Here is a 22,913-nt window from a genome sequence, read left to right on the forward strand (position 1 = left end):
TAGCCCATCTTTCATTATTCTTTTCCAAACCTGTTTTACTTAAATAAACTTATTTGAAAAAAAAAAAAAATTACCTTTATGTGTCTGGTCAATAAACCCCTAAAATAGAAGATGGGTCAGATTAGATGGGCAAGGGTGATGTGCTTAAGAAGCTAAGGGAAGAATGTAGGGACTGACTGACCACAGCTGTTGCAAAGAAAGCTGAATTTATCTCAACACAAAAGGGACTGAAGGGTTTGTTTTAGATAAGTGCCTGTACCAGTTCAGTGGATTAACTGCTTGTGTAAATGTTTTTGCCTGAGTTAATCAAAAGAGTGTGAATGGCTTCTTGAGTTAGCCAGCCCAGCAAGGGGTAAGTGCATATGTCACTCAGCCCAGCAGAGAGTATAAAAACTGAACAACTGACGAAATGAACTTTGAACAGAGTAATGGGCTTGAGCTGACTTTAACTCACATTTTCCTTCCCAACACCTGGGGACACCCAGCATCATGACAGTGAGCAAATAAAGGTCAGTAATGGGAATCAGATTTGTACTGCAACCCAACTGTATATTTCAATGGCTATACTGTGTTTGCACTGTGATTTCAGTGCATTATTTTATCATTATTTTACCCTGCTAAATCAAAATCCCATGTAATATCAAATATCTTCAAATAAGTAACTTTGTTTTAAACATTAAACCCTCCTGATGTGGAATATCTAATAGAGCCTGGTCAGAGAGTACTGGTTTCTGATACTCCTGCATTTCACTGCTCCTCTCAGAGGATATTCTTTTAAAGGATGGAAGCAAAAGTAATACTGATCTATACAGTATCCATACAGAATTAGCCTTTTCTAAAATACATTTTTTCCCTTATTGTTTTCAGTTTGAGTCAAGTTCTCTTCAGTTGCTGGAAACTAACCTCATGTCAGAGCATATGGTAGCTCTTGAACCTGTCAGGAAGCAAGTAAGACCACTATGAACATCTGGGATATGAAGTGGCTATCTGTATTTAATAGTGCTACACAAAAGCCTGAGAGGTGGAGGCATTCTTGAAAGCGGGAAATTCTCTGTGAAGTTCTTTAAAGAGAAAAATCACTCTTCAGATGCATTGAAAAATAAATGTTCCATTGTAGAAATGGGTATTGGGGGAAAATTATTATCAGGCCTACATATTTCCTTCTAGAACAGTTTTTGAGAAATTAAACACCTGGTATACAGGAACAAATATCTTAGATGATTCAACAGCCTGATGAATATTGGATGACTCATATCTGGTATTTGTCCATTCAAAAATCTGTAAGGAATAATTGGCATAGATTTACTGTGACAAGTATTTTAAAAGTTATCTTTCACAGAAAGAGAGGAGCAAGTTAATTTTCCAGCCCCATATAAATACTTTGTGCAAAACTTTTTAGAGACTTGCAAACTGAGGCTTCTGCTACAATGTGACTTTAAAAGGAAAAGTAAGAATCACAGACTCTAGACTGAATTCAAAGGGAGGTACCTTTGCCAAAAAGGCAAGTGAAATTTTAGTTTGCCAAGGATACAAGAGTAGTATAAGAAATTGTAATTTGAATATTTACTAGCATTAAGAAACACAAATTGACCTCATTTTATGACAATGACCTTTTCTAATAATTTGTTACAGCATTGCTATTGTATACTTTCTTGCCATTGCCAATTGTTCAAATTACCTTTTTTTTTTAAATGTGAACACTATTTTAAACATACTTTTATAAAAATAAAGTACAAAAAGGCTTGGTTGATTTAAAAATATTTTAAATGTCTGGAATACATTAAAAAACCCCAACATTTTATTTTAAAATATATTAAAAACACTTTCATCATTTAATGTCAAAGGCACTAGCCCAAGGAAACAGGAAAGCACAGTGCACAAACAGCATGCTTATGAAAATGCTGATGTAAGGGTAGGCTTTAGACTGCCAGAGGAGCTACATCCAGTATACATACTTTAAAAGTTCCCCTAGTTTTCAAGATCAGTTTTGAAGTATTCTCTGCTTTCTAAATGGAAATTTTACATAATTTCCATAACTTTAAAAAAATTGTGCTGACCTTAAAACTTGCGCATATACATCATTTCAAGATGATTAAATGTTTTCTGTCATTTGTCAAAAAAGCAGAAAATACTTCTTGCACTCCTATTTTAATGCAAGTGCTACATTTTTAAAACAGTCTCGTCTCTTATTCTGCTTCTGAAAAAATCTGACTCTCCCCATAAGAAATGTGATGAATAGATCTTATCCTGCAACATAAGATGGTCCAATTAGTTGTCAGAACTGCTTCTACTGCTGTGAAGTGTGTGTTCACTTTAAGATGTTTTAAAATACTGTAAGCCTACAACTCTGTACACTTTGGTCAAAATATATTAGCATCACAGAGTAACATACATACTAGAGGTAATTAAGAATTATGTCACTCCATCCAAATGGTGAAAATATTCACCCAGGTGCTTATCTCTCTTCTTGCCTTCCTGACATTTGGATTTCAACTCTCACACTCATAAAATGTGCAGCTGCTAAAGTTGTCCCCCGTGTTCTGTACATCTATGCACATTGCAATGCCTTCGAATTCACCTCTTGTCTCATTCCATCAAATCATTTTTTTTTCTGAATATGCTTCCAAGCCTCATGTAACACCTCTCCTTACCAATTTGATCTAATCATAATATATCACCCATGCTTCTCCTGGTCTTACAAAGATTCCAGTCTTTATACCTTATTAAGCTGATTTTCCTGTCATTTAATTTCTGATGCCTTCTTCCCCTTGTCTTGGTACCATCCCCTGTGCAACAAACCGATGTAAAATCACTCATGAGACCATGTCTTTTTCACTCTAACACACATTTTTTTAGGCCTAGTTTTACTTCTACAACAAAATATGAGGAAAACCAGACTGCCCTGCTTTCTTTTCTAATTTATTTTATTATACCCATGCTATGGAAATGACAGTGTGGTAGAAACATAAAATTGTTCCTTGACAAACAGTGCTTCAGCACAGTAATACATTTCATCATTTTCTGCAATCTGTGTGATTTCTGTAAAACACTGCTCATGTTTTCATGAGATAATCAAGCTAAAATTGATATGAAAGTGATTATTTTACTGTTGTTGAGACCCCACTTAAAGAAAATAGTCAGATTTCTTTTTCCTTTTTTTAAAGCATGATGTAATCTTCATTCTTTTTTGTGTGAGACAAGGAGCAGCTAAGGGGATTGAAAGAAGTATTAGTCTGCTTTTTGTTTGTTTGTTGCTTTTTAGAATAATCTATTACTCTATGGCCAAAGTTTTGAAGTTAGTGACCTTTAAGTTTTTCATGTGAAGAAATTATACTTTGTCTCACTAGGAAAGAGATGCACTATAAGAAAATGACTGATGGTGGGACTGCTTATAGCAGACACCAGTAGCATACCTTCCAGAAAAGTAAATTAAATAGCTAACTGTTTCTTTATACAGAAAACACTGTCTAGATGTGGATGGCTAGCTTCACTAGTATCTTTCAAATAAATGAGAATAAAGGCAAAGCTATCTTCCATCATGCCTCTTTTCAGCTAGAATTATTTGATTTAAAATTACTACTGTTATTTCCAGATATCCATCCTGTATTCCATCTTCATTAGTGTAAATAAGTATATATTGTTTTGTGCTGTATTAGCACATGTGATGAAAGTGGTTATCCTGTCTAAGTCAGAGTCAGTGCTAACTGATCAGTGGCTGAACTTGTACCTGCAACTGCTGAGCTTCTTCAAGACCATATCTCAATGTTCTTGCAAACTGTTTCCAACTCAAAAATTCTTTGACTTTGTTGGGGTGGTCCTCAGGAAGTTTGAACTCCATGAAAGCAAAATGAAAAGGCTGAGAAGGTCTTTCTTCTTCCAGGGAATCCATTACCCAAACTCCCTTTGCAAAGTCTGCAAGATGCAAGGTAATTGAGAACTAGAGGAGGCTCCTGTATCTCACATGTGCAGCACTAGACGCTGACTAGTCCCTGCTTAAGCAAGCTGAGTTAACAATGACTTACTTGATGAGAAACTCATGTTTTATTCAGGGTAGGGTACCATCATCCTGAGAATGTAAAACCTTCAGTACGGACTCAAAACAGAAATACAAAAGAACTTGTTGCCATTTAAGTTTCACAAAAGGGACCTATGAGATGGATTCAAACAGAAAATCTGCCTCAAACAGAAAATCTGCCCAAAAGCATTTAAATGAGGGCCCTGACTCTCTGTTCCTTCATGCTTGTATCTGTGGAGCAGTTTTCCTTGTATTTTGACAACAGCTGCAGTTGTATGGATCATCTGCAGTTCTGTCCACAAATACGGAGCTCCTTTTGTTTCCTCCTCAGTTAAAGAACCCATGTATCGCTGCCTACCCATCCCATTCTTCAAAATCCAGAGAAAAATACGCATTCACTACATAGTCTATCTAATTCCATTATGCTGATAGTTGTTTCCCATTATATAGCTACGGGACACAGAAACTGATGCATTAGTCACAAGGAGCTACCTGGTCTCTCTTACTTTGAAAAAAACTTCCAATAAAAAACAGTGGAATTTTTCAGTGCAAAATACTATACAAGGCTGACTACTCTATTCAAATATAACTTTGCAAACGTTTCTTTGGAAGGGATAAAAATACTCTACACTAGCATATCTACTAAGAGCTAAACACAAGACTAATATTAGAGAAATGCCTGGCTAGCTAGAGAACCGGTATACCTTACTTTACAGCCATATATTTTGGTTGTCTTTAATTTGTAATGTTTGGCACTAAATTTTATTTTTCATTTTTAAAATTTAATTGTATGCATGATAAGTGAAATGAAGAGCGATTCTTTATACAGACTAATACAGATTATATATCAGTATTATAGTATATAGAGTAACTGATTATCAATGCACAATTATTTGCAGTTGCCAACCTGCACAATTTTATTATGAATGTACACAAGACTTCATCTAAATATTTTTCACATAAAAACAACCTATAAAAGATAAGTACTGAAACTGTAAAATCCAGGAGACAATGAAAGATATTTTTAAGTGCTAACAGCTGCTTGGGTCTGATTCAGTTTTTCAACACTTTGGGTGAATAAAATAAGTCACAAGTCACTGTTCAATGCAGTGAGAGGGTCACTAAATCACTCATTTGTTTATCTCTTGCAGTCTGATTAGCTAAAACTGTAAATTTTCTTCTGGTAAATGAGTTTTTGCCAGCAGAGACTTTAGCTTAGTTAAACCACACCCACTTTTGTCCTCTGCTTTGTGTCTCACCACCCTTCCCTAGCCTTGACTTGAGCATCTCTTGTGTACCATGGCAGTATTGCTCTGATGTTTCACTGATCTTTCACTTTTGAATCTCGCACACATAGCTGAAAGATTTATACATGAAGTTAGAAAGCACACACTATTCACAAGACAAACACAAATTGTTGTGATAATTAGCTCGCAATTTCCTTTTGTTTTCTTTAACACAAAGCAAATATGCACTGTATAATATTACAGGTTCTTTTGTGCTTACTTGGGAGTGCCTTTTTCTGATGGACAGGAGTTTTGCCTATGAAAGAAACTGAAGTTCCAGCTCGAAGCACAAATATTCTAAATGCTATTCAGTGTAATGTTAAAATTCTTTACATATAGCAAGTCTCCCTACTTCTTAAATCCCTTTAAGGCAGAATTTTAAATACCTCAGGTAAGTTGAGACTAAATACAGAAAACAATACAAAATAAATACTAAAATTTACCTAGAGATGAAGTAGTATAAACTGTAGAAAATGACAAAGTTATATTACATTTTCACAGAAGGGATATGGTTACACATGAAAAAACAAAGAACTATGCATGGTATTGTGGCATATTACAGGACCACTTACTGAGGTCAAGAACTAAATTCAGCAATTGAGCATGTAGTTGACTCTGCAGGGATCTAAACATATGTTAAGAACAATCACAGCATGTCACCTAAATGAGAAAGAGCACAACTGAATGTATCTGAAAGAATGTGCAACAAGAATTAGACACAGGTCTGAATGGATGTAATAGTTATTATTATAATGTAAGAAAAAAAAATTGCTAACCTCAGAGATATTTCAACATAACCACAGTATCTGAAAAAGTTGATTTCTTTAGTAACTGAGGAATGATTGCACCTTTAATACTATCATAATTATCCTATATTTATTTTTAACTTGTAACTATTATACAAATAAATAATATTAAAGACAACCATAAATACCAACACTATCAACAAATACACAAAATTATCCTGTACATCAAATGAGTAACATGGCAGACTGTTTTATTCTCAAAAATCTTTATTCCTTGAACCAGAACATCCACAGGCTAATGGAAGTTCAATACAGATGTCACAGATTTTCTCAGCTCTATCTAAAATTTACTCACAGATTGCATTGTAAACTTCTGAAACTGCATATTAACATGAAAATTAAGCTTCCAGTCTTCCTAAACACATTCAAAGGCCCTACTGTTTCCTAAGACAGATTGTTAACACATACTTAGTAAGAAAGCGGTAAGTGACTTCTGTTAGGATAATCTGAAAAACAAAATAGAAAAGATCTTTTTTCCTTCACTTTCAGCTCTCTAAATGCATAGGCTAACTACTTCAAAGTAAAATAAAATAAAATAAAGAAAGGAATTGCCTGAAGCAGTAAGTTCTTGATCAATTGTTTAAGGAAGAAAAGACTTGGTTTTTAAGTATAGTAGGTGGTTAGTAATTAAAAGTAAGCTCAATGATTATGGAATTGCCATCAAGAGTCCATTCAGAGAGATTTATTCTGTGTTACCCTACTACTGTTGAGATTAATTAAGCTTTAAACACTCATAATAAAACACTGGAAAATAAAACAATCTAATGTGTTGTAACGTAGTTATTTTGTGTCTGAGTTACAACACAGCTTGAAAACAAAGGTTCAGCTGTCTGGGCATGAAAAACTAGCTCTCTGGTCTCACTGGAGTGTTGCCATTTAGTCCAACTCAGTAAAATAAGAGGCAAGGTAAGATGGGACTGCATCTTAAGTTGGAATCAAGAATCTTAATAATTTTTAAACCTGAATTTAATATATCTAGAAGAGGAATAAAGTTGAGGCTTCCAATAGCAGACGTCTGGATTTGATGACTGAGCATGTGTATGGTAGTCCTACGCTTTTCTGCTTTCCTGAGAAATTGCACCATGAATGCATAACTCATTTTACGTTTTATGGCACATGAGGTAGACTAAATTCTATTTATTTATTTTGGTTTGGCTTTTTACATTTATTGGCATTCACATCTAATTAGGTTCTGCTTTGCTGTACTTACAGACATGTAACTCACCAGCAAAAGCAAATTTTATTCTGCAGACTGTAGAAGTCAAAATTTCCCTGATGACTTAAAAAAAATCTTGTGTATTAAAGGTATTATTATATGGATATCACTTTCTAGGGAACTTTTGCATTTCTACACTTCTACATAGTTCAAATTATACTAAATAAAACATCCTAGCAATGTCACAGGAGAAATCAATGTTCAGAAGCCACATGTGAACATTGTAGTCACTCAGGCATTTGCAGCTAATGGATACACATCTGAGATACAGTACTTTTAACAAAAACAAAAGTTCATTAAGTGAAATTGAGTGAGATCTCTATGGCTAGCTTTTTCACAAAAGCACTTAAAAGATGCTCCTGCTCTCACTGTACGAGGTGTTCCTTTATATACAGGTCAGTGAATTTATTATCATGATCTTGCTGTAAAAGAGAATGTTGTATGAATGCAAAATTGTACGTATTGTAAAAGTTATATGAATGGCTTAGATTAGGTTACACATTGGAATTCTCCATGGAAGTCTTTCGCAGATTAAATGGTGAACTGAATTCAGTTCTCTGAATGTCAGCTATCTTACTGACAAAAATTATCTTTCCTTTACACAGGATATGTTTAGAGTATCTTCTGTTCAGGCCAGTTTTTGTATTTTGGGGTAAACCAACCCACAGGGCAAAAACTCAAAGCTTACAATGCTCTTGCCGTTTTTGCAAATTTTGTGTAGCAGCAAGCTTGGAGATAAGTTGGAGAACATTTTTGACCTAGGAAGTTTAACAGACTGCAGCTATGCCTTCACTGGGAGAAACTTCTTGTGGTTGATTGTCCTCATCCAGTCTGTCCATCCAACTGCTCCTGCTCCCACTCTGAATTCCCCATGGCACCCAGGACAGTAATATTCACACAAAAGAAACAAATTTAATTACACTAGTGATGAATATCAGAAAAAAATGCTGGTCACAGTGGTCAGCTAGAGGGCTAGGTGTACATCTCCAGGCATGGGTGACTTCAGTCAACAGAATTTTAGAATGGCAACCTCAAATAGTATTTCTTTACTTACAACGTAACACTTGTCACCAATATCCAACCTGACTTTGTGCAATGCTAAAACGTTCCAAAACACAGACGTGTGCACACACCTTACAAAACTAAACTTTCTAACCTCCACTGATTTCATTCTCTAAGCATGCCTCCTTCGTTTCCCTCTGCAAGACTGACAGGACTATCAGCTCCCCTCCTGCCCCCACTCTGCTATATCTATGGCAGGACCTATACATAGATTATATACTCCATCCTTTGTAGAAGTAATTCTGGCCCACCTCCTACTTTCAGCCTTACCTGTCTTGTGGAGAAACCTGTTCGCAAAAATGCATGTCAAAGTTAGGACATACTGTAAACAACAGGCCTCAGGACCGATGGATTCCCATTTGCCTTGACTGATCAGAAATCTCCCTTGCTCCCTGCAAGTGTCAGCAACACAGCAATGTACACTATTGATTTGTAACTGCCTTAAGTGCATTTCTTCCACAACTGTGCCTCAACAAAAGAGAAAAAGCAAACAAAAACCCTTCTAGTGAACATAAACAACAGAGGATCTTGTTAGTATCTTCTAGAAAAATAGACACATGCTGCAGGATCCAGTTCTGACAGTGAGGACAGCCTGAAAGAGAGGGGAGTGACTTCCTCTTGCTTCTTTATCCCAGTTTTTGACTAGGATATGCTCAACTATGCCCACTTAAACCACAGTGGCAGCACCTCTTCTCTTCTTTGCCTTCCTCTGGAGAAACACAGTGCAGGGTCCAGTAATCCTGTCCTGTCTAGCCACACCAAGTGTTAGAGTGGCAGATGACTGACCCTGCCTACAGGGCTTATGTCAGAAGGGCTCCTGTTCTGCAGCACAAAGGTACTTGAACTAGCTTTAAATTAGCAATATCAAGTGCCCGCAGGAGTTCAGCCACAGCAGCACACAGCTCAGCACAAAAGAATTCACCCTGCTTCTCAGCAAACTGTTACCACTCCCCTAGCTAGTTAGGCTAAGGGCCGCTACACAAGACTATAACAGAGCGATCTTCTGGATAAGAGGAGGGACACCAGATGGATACAGATGAGGAAGCACAGGGAAACAGACTTTGTAAGTTTACTTCTGCAATGCTCCTGCCCGTGTTCCGTGCAAATTCTTTGGCTGCTTCTTCATCAGTAACAGGCCCTAAGCATTCAGCTTCAGTATTTCCAGCATTAACCTTCACTGGACAATGATAGCCTGCCCAATGCCCTATTTCTGTCGTATCTCTTAATGCACAGGGCTGGAGCTGGACTAAACCTTTATGCCTGGGGACAAGTTTTGGAGGAAAAGGCCAAGTCCAAGTATTAAAGATCTACACCTTTCACATTAGAAAAACAAAGTAAATAAACCTATCTTTGGCATTTTGCTAAGTTGGATGGAAGACATGTTCTTTCACTTCGTTTAGTTTTGTAGTCTTTATTGTGTAGATGTTTCACTCCTTACCAGTCATGATTGGTATCCATGCTATTTAGAACATTTGCAACAGAATGAAGACCTGATGGCACCTCAATTTTCCACTACTGTTTTTATATTTGCAACACTAGCTTTTACCAAAGTTAGAAATTGATAATATACTGTATTTGTACCATCTCCCTAAAATGATCTGAGGAGAGTTTTTAAGGGAGCTCTGTTTAGAGATTGCAATATCAGCATTTTATTAGAAAACACTTTCTAGTAAACAGTTTACATGGAAGGGCGTTTTTGGGAAACAATGTTCTAATAGCTGATGTTTTAACTGAAGATGGTATCTGAAAATACCGGATCAAATGATACAGTATCAGGTTTTAAAAATAATAATTTTTAATTTTTTTTTAAGGAAACCCTGCTCTGTTGTGATATCATAAGATAAAAAATATTGTTTGAAAACAGCACTTAACTACCTTCTGTCCAGGAGACCACAAGCAGAACATTGTACTTACACTCCTTTGAGATTAGTGAAATGTTGGAAACCCTGTCTTTCATAAAGAATCAGAAAAGCTCCATTTACTATTCCTGAAACTTCCTATTACTTGGGAATTTCAACCAGGACTAAGAGTATAAGCAAATGGTATGAGCTTTAAAGGAAACAGGTTTGTGCAGAACAATATAGGAGTGTCAGCCGAAGATGCAGTTAAAAAACAGAAGCCTCACCCTGCTGCAGTAAGAAGACAGTATTGAAACAATCAGCTGAGGTCACTCTATGTTAGGCAAAAGCTGTCTTCAAAATGATTCATAATTCTGACATATTAGTTCAAATGAAACTCTATACATGCTGAGAAAATTCCTGACCTTCCTTTGACAGAGGCATATTTTTTTAACTGAGTGCAGTAAAAGGCTTACAGTAACTGAATCTGGAAATACTACTTTTTTTTTTTTTTCCATTTTGTTGCAGTCAGTGTTACTAGGATATTTTACTAGCTATCATAAATCTTTCAAAACATCAACTATGGTCACAACATTTTACAAAGCACGTGTTGTACACCTGTGGACTTTTGACAAGGGATGAGAGAAGATACTACCTGAAGAATCAGATACCCTAAGAGAAGGGATAATACAAGGATTCAGGTGCTTAGTGTCTGACATCTGGAATGGTCTATCTTCAATAAAGACTTAGAAAAAAAACCAACTACCAGCAGGAACTGTAATTAATATTCACTATAGGGTAGTATTACTAAAGCAACAGCTTTCAAATAGTAGAATAGAAGACTTTTTGTCTCCAAATTATTTTCAAATTCTACATGTTCTTTAAGGAGAAATTTACTTGGAGCTTTACAACTTACAGTGATATGACAGCATGCCAACATGTTAGATTTTCTTAAAAGTCACGTCAAAGGGCACTAAAAATGCAGACAATGAAATAGGGTGAACAGAAAGGAAGAACATGCTGGGTTCCCTTTGTGATTCTCTCACTTGTTAATTCATTGATCTTGTGCAGGTCATTCAGTCTGCCAGTATTTCCAGCTGTAGCAATTATGTTCATTCCTACACCTTTTGAAAACCATTTTGAGATGATACTGCTGTGAGAACAACTTTATGCATCACTGAACACTCCCAGGGCATCAGAAGCTCTCAACCACCCTGCTAGAACCTACCCATCAATCTAACCTACAGCTTAGATGCAAATAGTGAGCTCCATGGAAGCTACAAACAAAATTTTACAGCTAGTTAAGTAAACAATCACAATTACCACTAAACACAACCGCTTGTTTGTGCTAAGACTCGCTGAGTCATTTTGCTGGCACAAGGAAAGACTGGAAAAGCAGGCAGAGGGATGCTAAACAAAGGCAGTGAGCAGCCTCCATGCAGGGCAGTCCCAGAAAGGACATGGCCTCCCTTAGAAACAGCCCTTCCCTCACTTCCTGCAGATTAATGAGGCTCCAAACTGATGCCAACACAAGACAAGCCTAATTTCACAATCTGCCTGTGCCTGTAACATTTCACACTAAGAACTCTCTGTTATAGTGTTTCCACAGAACACATTAGCTAGCAACAAACAACAGATGTAATCTAAAAGAAGTATGTCTCAGACACTCAAAATCTTAATTGCTGCAGTGGAAATGTTGACAAAGGAAGGGAAATTCAAATGTACATACACTTGCTTCAAGAAATAGTCTTCCTGTGTTTATTTGTTAGCTTAATCCTTGAAGAGAGTGAGAAAATATCTGTTGATTTCCATCTGCTGGTACTATGGTTTGTGCAATAACCCACTAACAAGTTTCCCTATGAACCGTTGCTCCTTTCAGTTACTGAAATATGATAATACCAGAAAATGTATGCACAAAACCAATACAGCATCTACTAGCCCCTAGTTTACATTTTGTGCTGATTCTTTTAGTACAGACTTAATTTTCTGAAAATTGACAACTGAATTATTTCTTAATTTTTCAGAAATTCATTGAGACATCTACACTCATAATTTTACCTGTCTACAGCACAAGAAAAAGAACAACACATCAAATTACCACGAATTTAAAAGATCGTTCCCTCTGACTAAGCTAACAAAACCTGTTTGGAAGACAGAAATGCCATGATCCCCCAAACCAGTTGTCTTCTGGGGGAAAAGAATCTTGGACAATTACAGAGCTAAACCATTTTTTTTCATTAGCTAAAGTAAATTTAATTTGTATATAAACATCTTCATATTGTTCCACCCCTCGACAAGCCCTCTGTTTTAATCACAGTATGTCCCTAATGATCATACAGTAAAGCAAGGTCTGAGACCTCTCTTTAAGCTACAGAAGAGCTGTGAGAACCAGTGGCGGAGCAACAGGATCTCACTTCCGTGCAGGATTGGGGATGGCGAGCATACACATGAGCAGAACAGCAGGGGAAACAAAATAAAAATAAAAGAGTGCTGCAGCCAATCAACTAGAGGAAGCTCAAGAACACTTGGGTCTGGTCGATTTTGAGCCTAAAACAATTGCCTTGTGGTTCTCCACCCAGACCAGAAAGAATTTGACAGGGGCTGTGACAATTGGCAATGCTGAAATCAGAACAGCTTAGATGAAATCAATTGAGCTGGGCTGACTGACACCATATGAGAGTCTAGCTTACTATTTTACAGAAACATGAGATTAGTCAAGGAAGGCACTCATTCGAGTTACTCTGGATTTACATTATGAAGTAAGAAAGTAGCCCCACAACTCCCCAGGCTACAGTAGAGCTTTCTGAACACTTCTACCAATAGTATAATACCTAATGTAACTCTGAAAAGCATAAAATAAAGACATTCTACTTTTTAAACTTCAACACACTTTGGGAAATTGAATAAAATTCCAGAACTAATTCTTCTATTTCTGCCTACTTTTCAAAACTCTCAAATATGAAGTGTTAATACATTTTGTGCTTGATCACCAAGATAGCCAGAACTTTTCTTCCTGATTAAGAATGTAAAAATCTGACAAACATTCCAAAATATGTTTTCTATCATCATGGAAAAAAAATTCTTGCATTTGTCCACCTTAAATGCTTTTGTGAAGGAACATTTAGAAGATTGGCACCATGTATTTTGTTTCAAAATAAAGAATGAAATTATATCTTTCTAGGGAGTTTTGACACATGTTTTTGATTTTGAGTAAACATTTTTTTCGGGTTAACAGAGTTCTTGGTTAATGTTACCTTTAAACCATTAAATCTTCATATAAATCAGTCTGTTATTTTAAGAGACAATGAAAAAGTACTAATTGAAGAGTTCATAAGCTCTGTACTTTGAGTAGAACAAGACCAGAAGCACAGAGAAATTTATTGTTTGCCACCTAAGTACATGAACACTTTGTCTGCATAACAGAATACTGGCACCAGTACTTACTCCATCTGGCTTAAGTGGGTACTCACGTCCAGTCTGAAAACTGTGAGTCTTGGCATTTAATGAATAAACAATAAATCCAGTATTTGTCTGTTTAGTATCCATCACTGGGAAGAACTATGATCCAACATGACAACCCTTTCCAATAATGAGGTCCATCCTATAAATGTTCTTTTCTCATGACTTTCATTTCTGGATTGTGTAATGTGCTGCAAAGATCACCTTGACTGCCTCACGTACATGTACAGTTATGTTAACATTTCACAGAGAATTGCCTTTATGGTAGACAAAAGTCTGTATTGTGGTGTATTCTTTCGGGGTTTTATTGGGGGAAGGAGAGGCAAGCTCTGGACAGCTGGGAATTGTACAGTTGGTACTACGTTAGCATTTCTCATCTACTTTCTTTGGCAAATTCTGTAATTTACAGCATGTTAAAGGTCGCTGGAATGTGCTGTCTCCTTTTGCTTATAAACAAGTTGCATGAAGATCTATAGTAAGATCAAACACCTCATCCTTACCTTTCAATGAACTTTTACTCATGATCTAATCTAAGACTAAAAATCACCAGTTGGGTTTTCCTAGGGAAATCAAAAGTAAAAGAAAAGACGCCAAAATGAAACCACCATCTACCTACATGTACTTTCAACAATTTTGCATATAAATCTGCAATCCTAAAAATATTGACGAAATACATCCATGCCAGTAAGACAATTTAAAAATTCCCTTCAAGAGAAATGCACAAAGTTCTCCCTAGTTTTTGAACACTCTTCCTTAGATCAGCTCATGGATGATGGTGGACAAGAGCTTCAGAAAGACATTATCTTCTTTAGATTGAGCATGGACCCACAGTACTGTAAATGTGCATGGAAGAAATGATACACTGAATTTATGGAACAGCACTATATTCATCCAGAAAACTAATGTTTAAATTCATGTAACTGATGGAACAGGAAAAGAATGACCTTAGCTTTTGCTGCACAGTTGTAGCTATATGGAAAGAACTGCACATATGAACTATGTTTCAATTCCTGAAGAAAACTCTAAACAACAATATGCATAGTGAGAAAGTCCACAACAGCCATTCCACAAAATGCCAGATTAGACAGCCAAGGTCTCTACTTGATTTTGCTTATCATTATATTAAGACTGCAAACTCTTTACTTCCTGTGCACTTACGATGAATGTACTGCCTCACTTTCAAGTTTCATCCAAGCTTCTTCACCATAGAAATGTGAACGACTGATACTTGAATCAGTTCAATCTTATCTCATTTACAATTCCATAGACAAATTCAGAGATAAATAGTCATTCTATTACCTCCAAGGTTGAACAAAAGAGGAAACATTTTTCAAGGAAAATCCTTGAATACATTCACTTCATCTGTGAAATCCAGACAGCAGCCTATCCTGATTTAGGTATACTGGAAGTACTCCAGGTTTGACCTTCAGCTTAGATCAACATAAGATGCTGAAGGCTTCTTGTCACATCGCTTCCTCTTTCAGCTAGAAGGAAACATTTTTCCACTTAGAAGACAAAAATAAATGCCTCTGAGCACCAAACACTCACAGAAAATTCACCCAAGACCAAGACACTGATTAGTGGAAGAACACTATGAATTCTTAACCACTAACTGCTGTAAGAGCTACTCCATTCTTCATTTAGAATGGTTCTTTATTGATATCCATCCCACAGACATGCTCACATAGACTGGGGATCATACAGCAGTAAAAGAAAGAAGACTACCAAGGAGTGAGGTAATACAGTTCACATAAGAAATCTTCTCAAACCTTTGCCACTGAAATTAAACAGGAAAAAAAAAAAATCTACTTCTCTACCTAAGAGGGAGCACAAGCATGACAATAGCTAATAGTCTATTACTGTCATGGTAATCTTATTGAAACAATTTGGGTTCTGAATACCTCTATTTATTACATATAGAACTCTTAAAGACATCTATTAGCCAAATGAAATTCTAGGGTAAAAACATGCCATGACATCCTTCATTTAGTGTCATGGCATGTTTTAACCCAGAATTACAACTGAACAGAACAATTGCTACCTTTTGCTACCTTTTCTACCAGATCTTTGCACTTTCCCAAAAGGGTGTGAACTAAATTAATGACTGCTGATAGAAAAACTCGGTGCAGCTAGCACTCAGTTTAACTGAAGACATCAGAAGATGCCTTGCACAATAGTTCACATCCTGTATTGTTCTGAAGTTACATAGTTCATAAACACTGTATCACTGTACTATATTATATTATATTCTTATGGAAACTTCTTATAAACATCATAGACATATTCTTACCAAAGATAAAACCACTGCATAAAGAGTCATAAACACATTTTTTTAGCTTCATGTTCTGAATTAAGAATATTGAAACAATTTTGCATTAAACTGTCAGTGAGATTAAAGAGAAAAAAGTTTTAAAAGTTAGCTTTATGAATGAGATGGAAGTATTGTACTTAAACATATTATTTTGCTAGAAGCATATAGAAATCTAACAAAGCATTATTGGCATTTGAGATGTAGTTTGCATTTTAGCTAGTTACAGCTATCCATCACTGATGCTGTTGTCATCTTTTAGCTTCACATCTCTATTTATGTAACACTTATTTTATGAAGTGGTTTACACACACAGTCTCTTACGTTTATTTACTTACCAACAGTATCACATGGTTCGTCTTTATGTACACAGAAATCCTTCCTAGAATTGGGGGGGAAAAGAACAATGTTAAGCAAGCCAAGCTGTCAGACTGGTAACGACCGTGTGACCTATTTACAAATATTTTGTATGGCTCATTGAATAAATACAGAACAGCAGTATCTCAACAAAGAGCATGGGGAAGCAAAGGCCAGGATTACCCAGAACACTTAAACTTGAGTTTATTCTCAGAACAGATTTAGGAGTAGTCGGGTGACAAAACATATTTTAAAATTTTAAAAAAACAACATATTTAAATTACATTGTACCTAATTTCTGGGTTTTTTTTCCCCCATGTAAGTATCTTGAAATGCAACAAGTTTAAAGTTAGTCTTTCTTTCATTTGAAATAAAAATATCTTCAGTGCTTAATATCAGGTCCAAATGCAGCATTGTAATCCAGCATTTAATCAGAGATAGAGTCAGAAAGTTTTTGTGCTAATAAGTCAATGGTTAAAATGACTAATAGGAATACATTCTGGAGAAGTATTTCTGCTAGGGCATCCCATTCTAGTAGTGAAAAACTTACAAATTAACTCACTAGGAGAAGACTATCCTATCTCCTACATAGATTTTAGTCCAGTCATAGCTCTATAAATAAGACTGTTCAATTGCATGAAGTGGATAAATATTTCATCTTTGTGTTAACCAACATCTGCTTGGGATTCATTTTAATTTCACATTTATTTTACCTGTTCTCAGAGAAATATAACAAAGTTACCAAAAGAGCAAAGGAAAAGCTGTTTTTTTACTGGAGTTTTATAACTCATGCTAATTTTTTACTTTAAGTAAAAATGGGGCTGCTGAGGTATGCATGAACTGAGGAAGGTGGGGAGGGAACCAACAAGGAACAAACAACAAAAAACCTCTACATATAGCATCTAAGCAAAATACAACCTAGTTACCTGAACTTCATTTCAACATGTACTCAGGTTTCTGTTCTTTAGCTGTGCCACAGAGTAATGGTCTCTATTTTTAGAGAGGGACCACATGGGCCAGAGAGATTTCATTTTTATATTCTGCCTATGAAGCTACAAAGATATACACATAGATTGATAAAGATACACACATATAGAAATGCTCATTTTCCAGGAACAAAATGCAGGAATTATTTGGTGCTTGAGATGAGAACAGACTAGTGATACTTATCATTTTTACAAATATAACTGCTTCAAGAGCTTTTTGTTTGTTTGTTTGTTTCCCACAGACTATTCCCACAGAATGATTTAGACCCAAAAGCAATCTCAAGAGGCCAGCAAATTTCTGACACTTGCTAAAGGCCACACAGCCAGAGACTTGGGTTTACATAGCTTTTGATTCTCCAGTCACCACTGCCAGACAACTACAGGGTAGAAAAGCAAAACAACAGTGCTAGAAACAAGTCTTGCAAATAAACTGATAAAGAAACTCTGGGAATCCACTTAGAAGAGGCCTGGAAATTGAGCCAAAGGTGGTGAACAAGAAACTATAATCAGATACAGAAGGAAGTTCTTTTATTTTTTCAAACCTGCAACAAATTGCATTAATGCACTGGGTTGTAAGACAATTCTTTGTTTTGTGCTGTGTGACACAAGGGACTTATTGTCTTGTTAAGCAACATGACAAAATGATTAGAAATATGGGACTTGTGGTGAAGCAACAGAACATGTGTAAATACAATCTAAGGACATAGATTGTCTTCCACACACACTCATACAACTGCCCTAAATGTTAACTGATGTAACAACAAGTAAAAAAAAAGAGAGCATACCTTCAAATGTAAAAGAATACCATCTGACATTTTAAAACTGCCAATATCCAAGAGGTTTCTGCTTATGTAATAGCTTTGTTCTCATACGCTTACTGAGCTGTTTTTGTTTTGTTTTTCTTTCTTGGCTGACTCTGACTATGGTTAAGCTATGCATCCAGACTTTCATTATGGGACTTGGGGGAAACAGTACTGCTATGATTTGGCAAGAGAGAAGTACAATAAACCATTCTTAGTTCCTGATTTACATTGTAAGAATGTAATACCTCCTTTAATTTCCAAGAATATGAATGCATTACATACATTTGAGACTAGGCTCCTTAGTAAAGATTTACAGCTCTAGCTAGACCTACCAATGACTCTCACAGAAATCGTTCTCTAATTCCCACCCGGTAACTTAAATATTCCACCATATTACAACTACGTTCCTGTGCATGTATACAACATACACACATATATTTATATACACCCCTCTACATTTTATATATATATATATATATTGAATTGGCATACTGAAACTACACAAAACAAAAGAGAGGATATGGACTCTTCCAAGTAAAAGGAGGTATAAGATAGAGCAATAAAACACACTACAAAGCCCTCAGGAAAGCCACTGAGATTATTTGCCTTTGTTCTTCTCCTCCCTTCTCTATGCAAAATAGGGCAAAGATATTAGCATTACCATTAATGCATATAGAAGCTTTTGTGGCTCAAGTTAGTAACTGAGTAACACTGAAAGCAAGAAACTGGTTAAAGCACACTAAAGACCCCTTCTAATCACTATCCAGAACACAACTTCCATTACTCTAAATGGTTACTTTGCACGCACATGGAGGCGAGAACAGGTCCTTATTCAACTGAGAGAAAAGAGGAGCTTTCACGAGATTTAGGACTGATTTCCGAGCTTGAACAAGTTGGCTAACTCTAGAAAAGAATTCTAAGCAAGAATGGGTAACCACTAATCTATTGTTTCAGAAAATTGTATTTAGTTAGTGCATTTTTAATCGACTACACGTAGCATTATGAAAGGCCTTCACAGCAAAGACCAACTATCCAATTTCTAAATATAAAGTATCTCACTACATTCTCTTTGTTAAAATAAATCCTGATGTGTGGATGGGATGTACAACAGAAAACATGAAGAACAGCAGAGGAAGACTACAGAAGAATCCAGGGGGTTTTTTTGTTGTTGTTTTATGAATAGTTTGCACCAATTTGTCATTTTAGGTAAATTTAACACTTGTTTTAGGCATACCAGTCAAAAGACCTATTTCTTGTCCAAGACGGTTTATCATTTCTTTCCATATGCTAGACTGGAGAGAAGAAGAAACAGAAGAGGACACATAATGGATTTTACCAGTCTACCAAATCTTCATTCTGGCTTTCACCCTACTTTCAGTTTCTTAACTTCTCTAATGTTCATAATTTTGATAAAAGTAGTATAGGCTTGAAACTGCAGTCTAACTCCTGCTGTTGTCTTTGAGTCTAGGACTTACCACTTTTTCAGATATATTTGAGGCTTATGACCCATGCAACAAGTTTTCTCAAATAATAAGGTTTTTATGAAGAATAGTTGCAATTAATGGGCCCCATGGCAAATAACATTATCATCACATTGCAAATGCCTTCATTTGCATCATGCTAACTGAATAATGACAACACTGCAGATGTTCTTGTCTCTTCATGTAATAGTACATTCTGAAATTTTTCCCACATATAAACTAAGCACATACATACTAACTAATAAATGCACTTTAAAAAAAAATTAAATTAAAATCAATTTTGGAGTATATGAACCACAAGATGAATTACACATTTACTATTCAGTTGGCAATTTAAACAAATGGACAATGTTACTATTATAAATGCTATTTCAGAAACTGTTTAGTACTTTGAGAGTAAACCTCAAATGTACTGGTATGCACTCAACAGTGTATTTTAGTAAATCAGGAAATAGTATATTAAAATATTTTAAATAACAGATCACTTACTTAGGCTCTTTAAAGTTGAACTGAGATTAAAAAGGATAATATAAATAGGCCTTCTTCTAAAGTCCATGTTTCAGCCGAACTAAAAAATTACAGGTCAGAAATGTGGTAATTGATCTACTAACTGAATTGAATGTGTAGCTGACATCTCAAAACAGATATAAAAATGTTAGGAAGCCAAGGAAGGTGTTTTTGAGTGGAGTCCAACAGAATCTAGACTCAGCATTAGCATTAAACAATGATCTGGAAGAAAACAAGCGAGCACTATTGGTAAAGTTTGAAAACTAAATTACTTGTGGTAGAATACAAGTAGGAATGAAGACAAATCAATTTTTAAAGATGACTCACCTGAGTAACTTTTATTTTAATGTAGCCAAAACTGGACCCCCAAACTTGATCAGATACGCCAACAGCATGACAACAACAAGAAGAAATGAGCATTTGAAAACAAGCAGTAGGACTGAACAATATCCTTGGACAAAGATGCAGGAAAATATCAGACATGGCATCAGTACAACCGTTCACACACTACTGTGTCCAATTTTGGTGCTTATGCTTCAAAAAATAATTTGGAAAATAGGAGAAGGTCTGGAAAGAGCTAAAAGAATGATTACATGTCTGAGAAACAGGCTTAAAATCCTCTCTAAATTAATCTAAGAGAAAGATGACTTGTGACTTCAGCACAGCCTACAAGTATTTACATAGGGAGGAGCTTTCTAACAGCTCTTTAGCAGCAAACGGTACAAAGAGATCCATGGTTGAAAGTTGAAGTAACAAAAATTAGAAATAAGACACAACTGTCCATTCTGAAAGTAAATAACTGTGGCAATAGTCTACTTCAGAGCACAGTTAATCTTCCTTTCTTTTAAAACTTTGTCTCAAGACTGTCTAGCCTTCTTATGCACCAGAAAATTAAAATGTAAAAATGACTGACCGAATTTAATGTTAGAGACTTGCACTAGATAATCAGAGATTTAAAATTCAGTTTACATCCATGTAATGCTATGTAACAGGTCTGTCAGAGTGAATGGAACATATGTAGCCTGAGTACTAAAGCTCAAAAGAACAAGCTGACAGAAACAGGTAAATTCATGCAGATTTTTCTCACAGGTATTATTACAAGCATTACCACTTCACAGACTCAAACAACTTGAACTTAGAGAAGAAAAAACCAAAACCAAAACAAACAGCATGTGATGACTTAAGATTAGGGGGATTTTTAAAATACACAAGATAAAAAATACATGTCTTAAAATTAACATGATAAATACAGGAGATTGTGTTTTTTTTAAAAAAAGACACTTTTGATTCTGAAGTATGCTCTTCTCATGTTTCCATGCGTCCTTCTCCATCTACAATCCTATTAGTAAATATTTAATAGTAAGGACACGTGAGATTCTCATGAACTCCCTTGATGTCTGCTATTGATGTCAAAAGAAAAACAGTAAACACTGTAAAACTTTGAAAAAATATCAAAGTTGGCAGTGTTGAAATTACAGTGATGAAAAAATACCACTATGAAGACAAAATTAAGAATAATTTAATCTCTCACCATGCACTTGCAAGAACTTACTTTTCCAGAGCTGAATTCCACTAGAAGTTTAAGGACAGTAGCAGCTTAATAACCAAATCTCCATCCCCTACATTTCAACAATTTTGGACTGCCAAACACTGCAACCTGTTTCGGTAACCCTGTAATGTTAGTTACTGTTCAGGAGTCATTCACAGTCTTCCACCTTTGACCTTCTGAGCAGGTATTTTTGGTTCAAACCATTATCATCAGAAAGGTATTAAAAAGCAAAGTCAGAAAAAGAACTGTACTTCTTGTGCACGTTGGAATGTAATAGCAATGCTTAAGAAATTCTTGTCCAAGCTTTCAGGAGAAGGAGGGTTCTGGAGGGTAGGAACGATTGGAAATTAAACAATATTTAGCAAATTTAAGTGCTGTTTAATCCTACTGTCTACTTTTATAGAATGAGGCACTTTCTTACAGTGAAAATGCTTTGCAGCACTGTTTCAATTATATATCACCCACAGCAAAGAAATTTCAGACACTGCAGAACAATATGAATAAACAGCTGATGTACATTGTGAACATGGAATATCACTGTCTATCTGACGAATATTAGGAGAACCGGAGACCTACTTTCTATCACAAGCACATGTGAAAATGGCAATTCTGAGAAGGAGAATAAAGAACTTGACTTTTTTTTTTTTATTCTTTTCATATTTACATGTTTTTCTAAAAACCACTGTGACAGAGATAGACCTATGCACTGGGAAAGCAGCATGATGCATAACTTTTAAGTGAAGGTAGATTCTGCCTCATTCCTGTACCTTTTTTTTTAAATACTCTTCAAAGCTTTCATTACCTTGTTTGCAATAGGGGCAATATAAGAATTTAAGAACTGTCATAGAGCAACTGTGGGCTTTTTCCTGCCTTACTTTCAGTTACCTCATTCAGGTCAGACAACCTGTGCAGATAGCAACTGGTAACATCACCTCAGTGGCCACCAAAATCAAGGCTTAAATCTGTGCACTAGCACTCTAACATAAAAGGCAAGGAGGATGTTGATGTGCCATGGTATATTTTTTCCTCAGAGAAAAGTACTTCCTGACACTAAAGTACTAGTGCTAATTTATAACTGTGAATCAGATAGACAGTTTTATCAAGAGAGTCCTTAAAACAATTTCTGTCTTAATTCTCACACTCACCTTATACTTAACCTCCCTGGGGATCTTTTCTAAATACACTATTCAAACTTTTTCCTTCTGTCCTCCCTTTACTATATGGCACCATATTTTAAACA

At 35.8% G+C, this 22,913-nt stretch overlaps 1 protein-coding gene across 1 annotated transcript in view; it reads right to left on the bottom strand.

Moving 5' to 3' along the window:
* Window positions 1-22,913, bottom strand: part of ADAMTS19 (ADAM metallopeptidase with thrombospondin type 1 motif 19) — a 150,592-nt gene that overhangs the window by 82,537 nt on the left and 45,142 nt on the right. Inside the window, exon 7 of the mRNA XM_075020924.1 lies at window positions 16,329-16,372. Coding sequence (XP_074877025.1) covers window positions 16,329-16,372 — 44 coding nt within the window. The remainder of the gene's footprint in view (window positions 1-16,328; window positions 16,373-22,913) is intronic.

The sequence above is a fragment of the Buteo buteo genome, chromosome Z (genome assembly GCF_964188355.1).
Source record: "Buteo buteo chromosome Z, bButBut1.hap1.1, whole genome shotgun sequence".
Taxonomy (NCBI): Eukaryota; Metazoa; Chordata; class Aves; order Accipitriformes; family Accipitridae; genus Buteo; species Buteo buteo.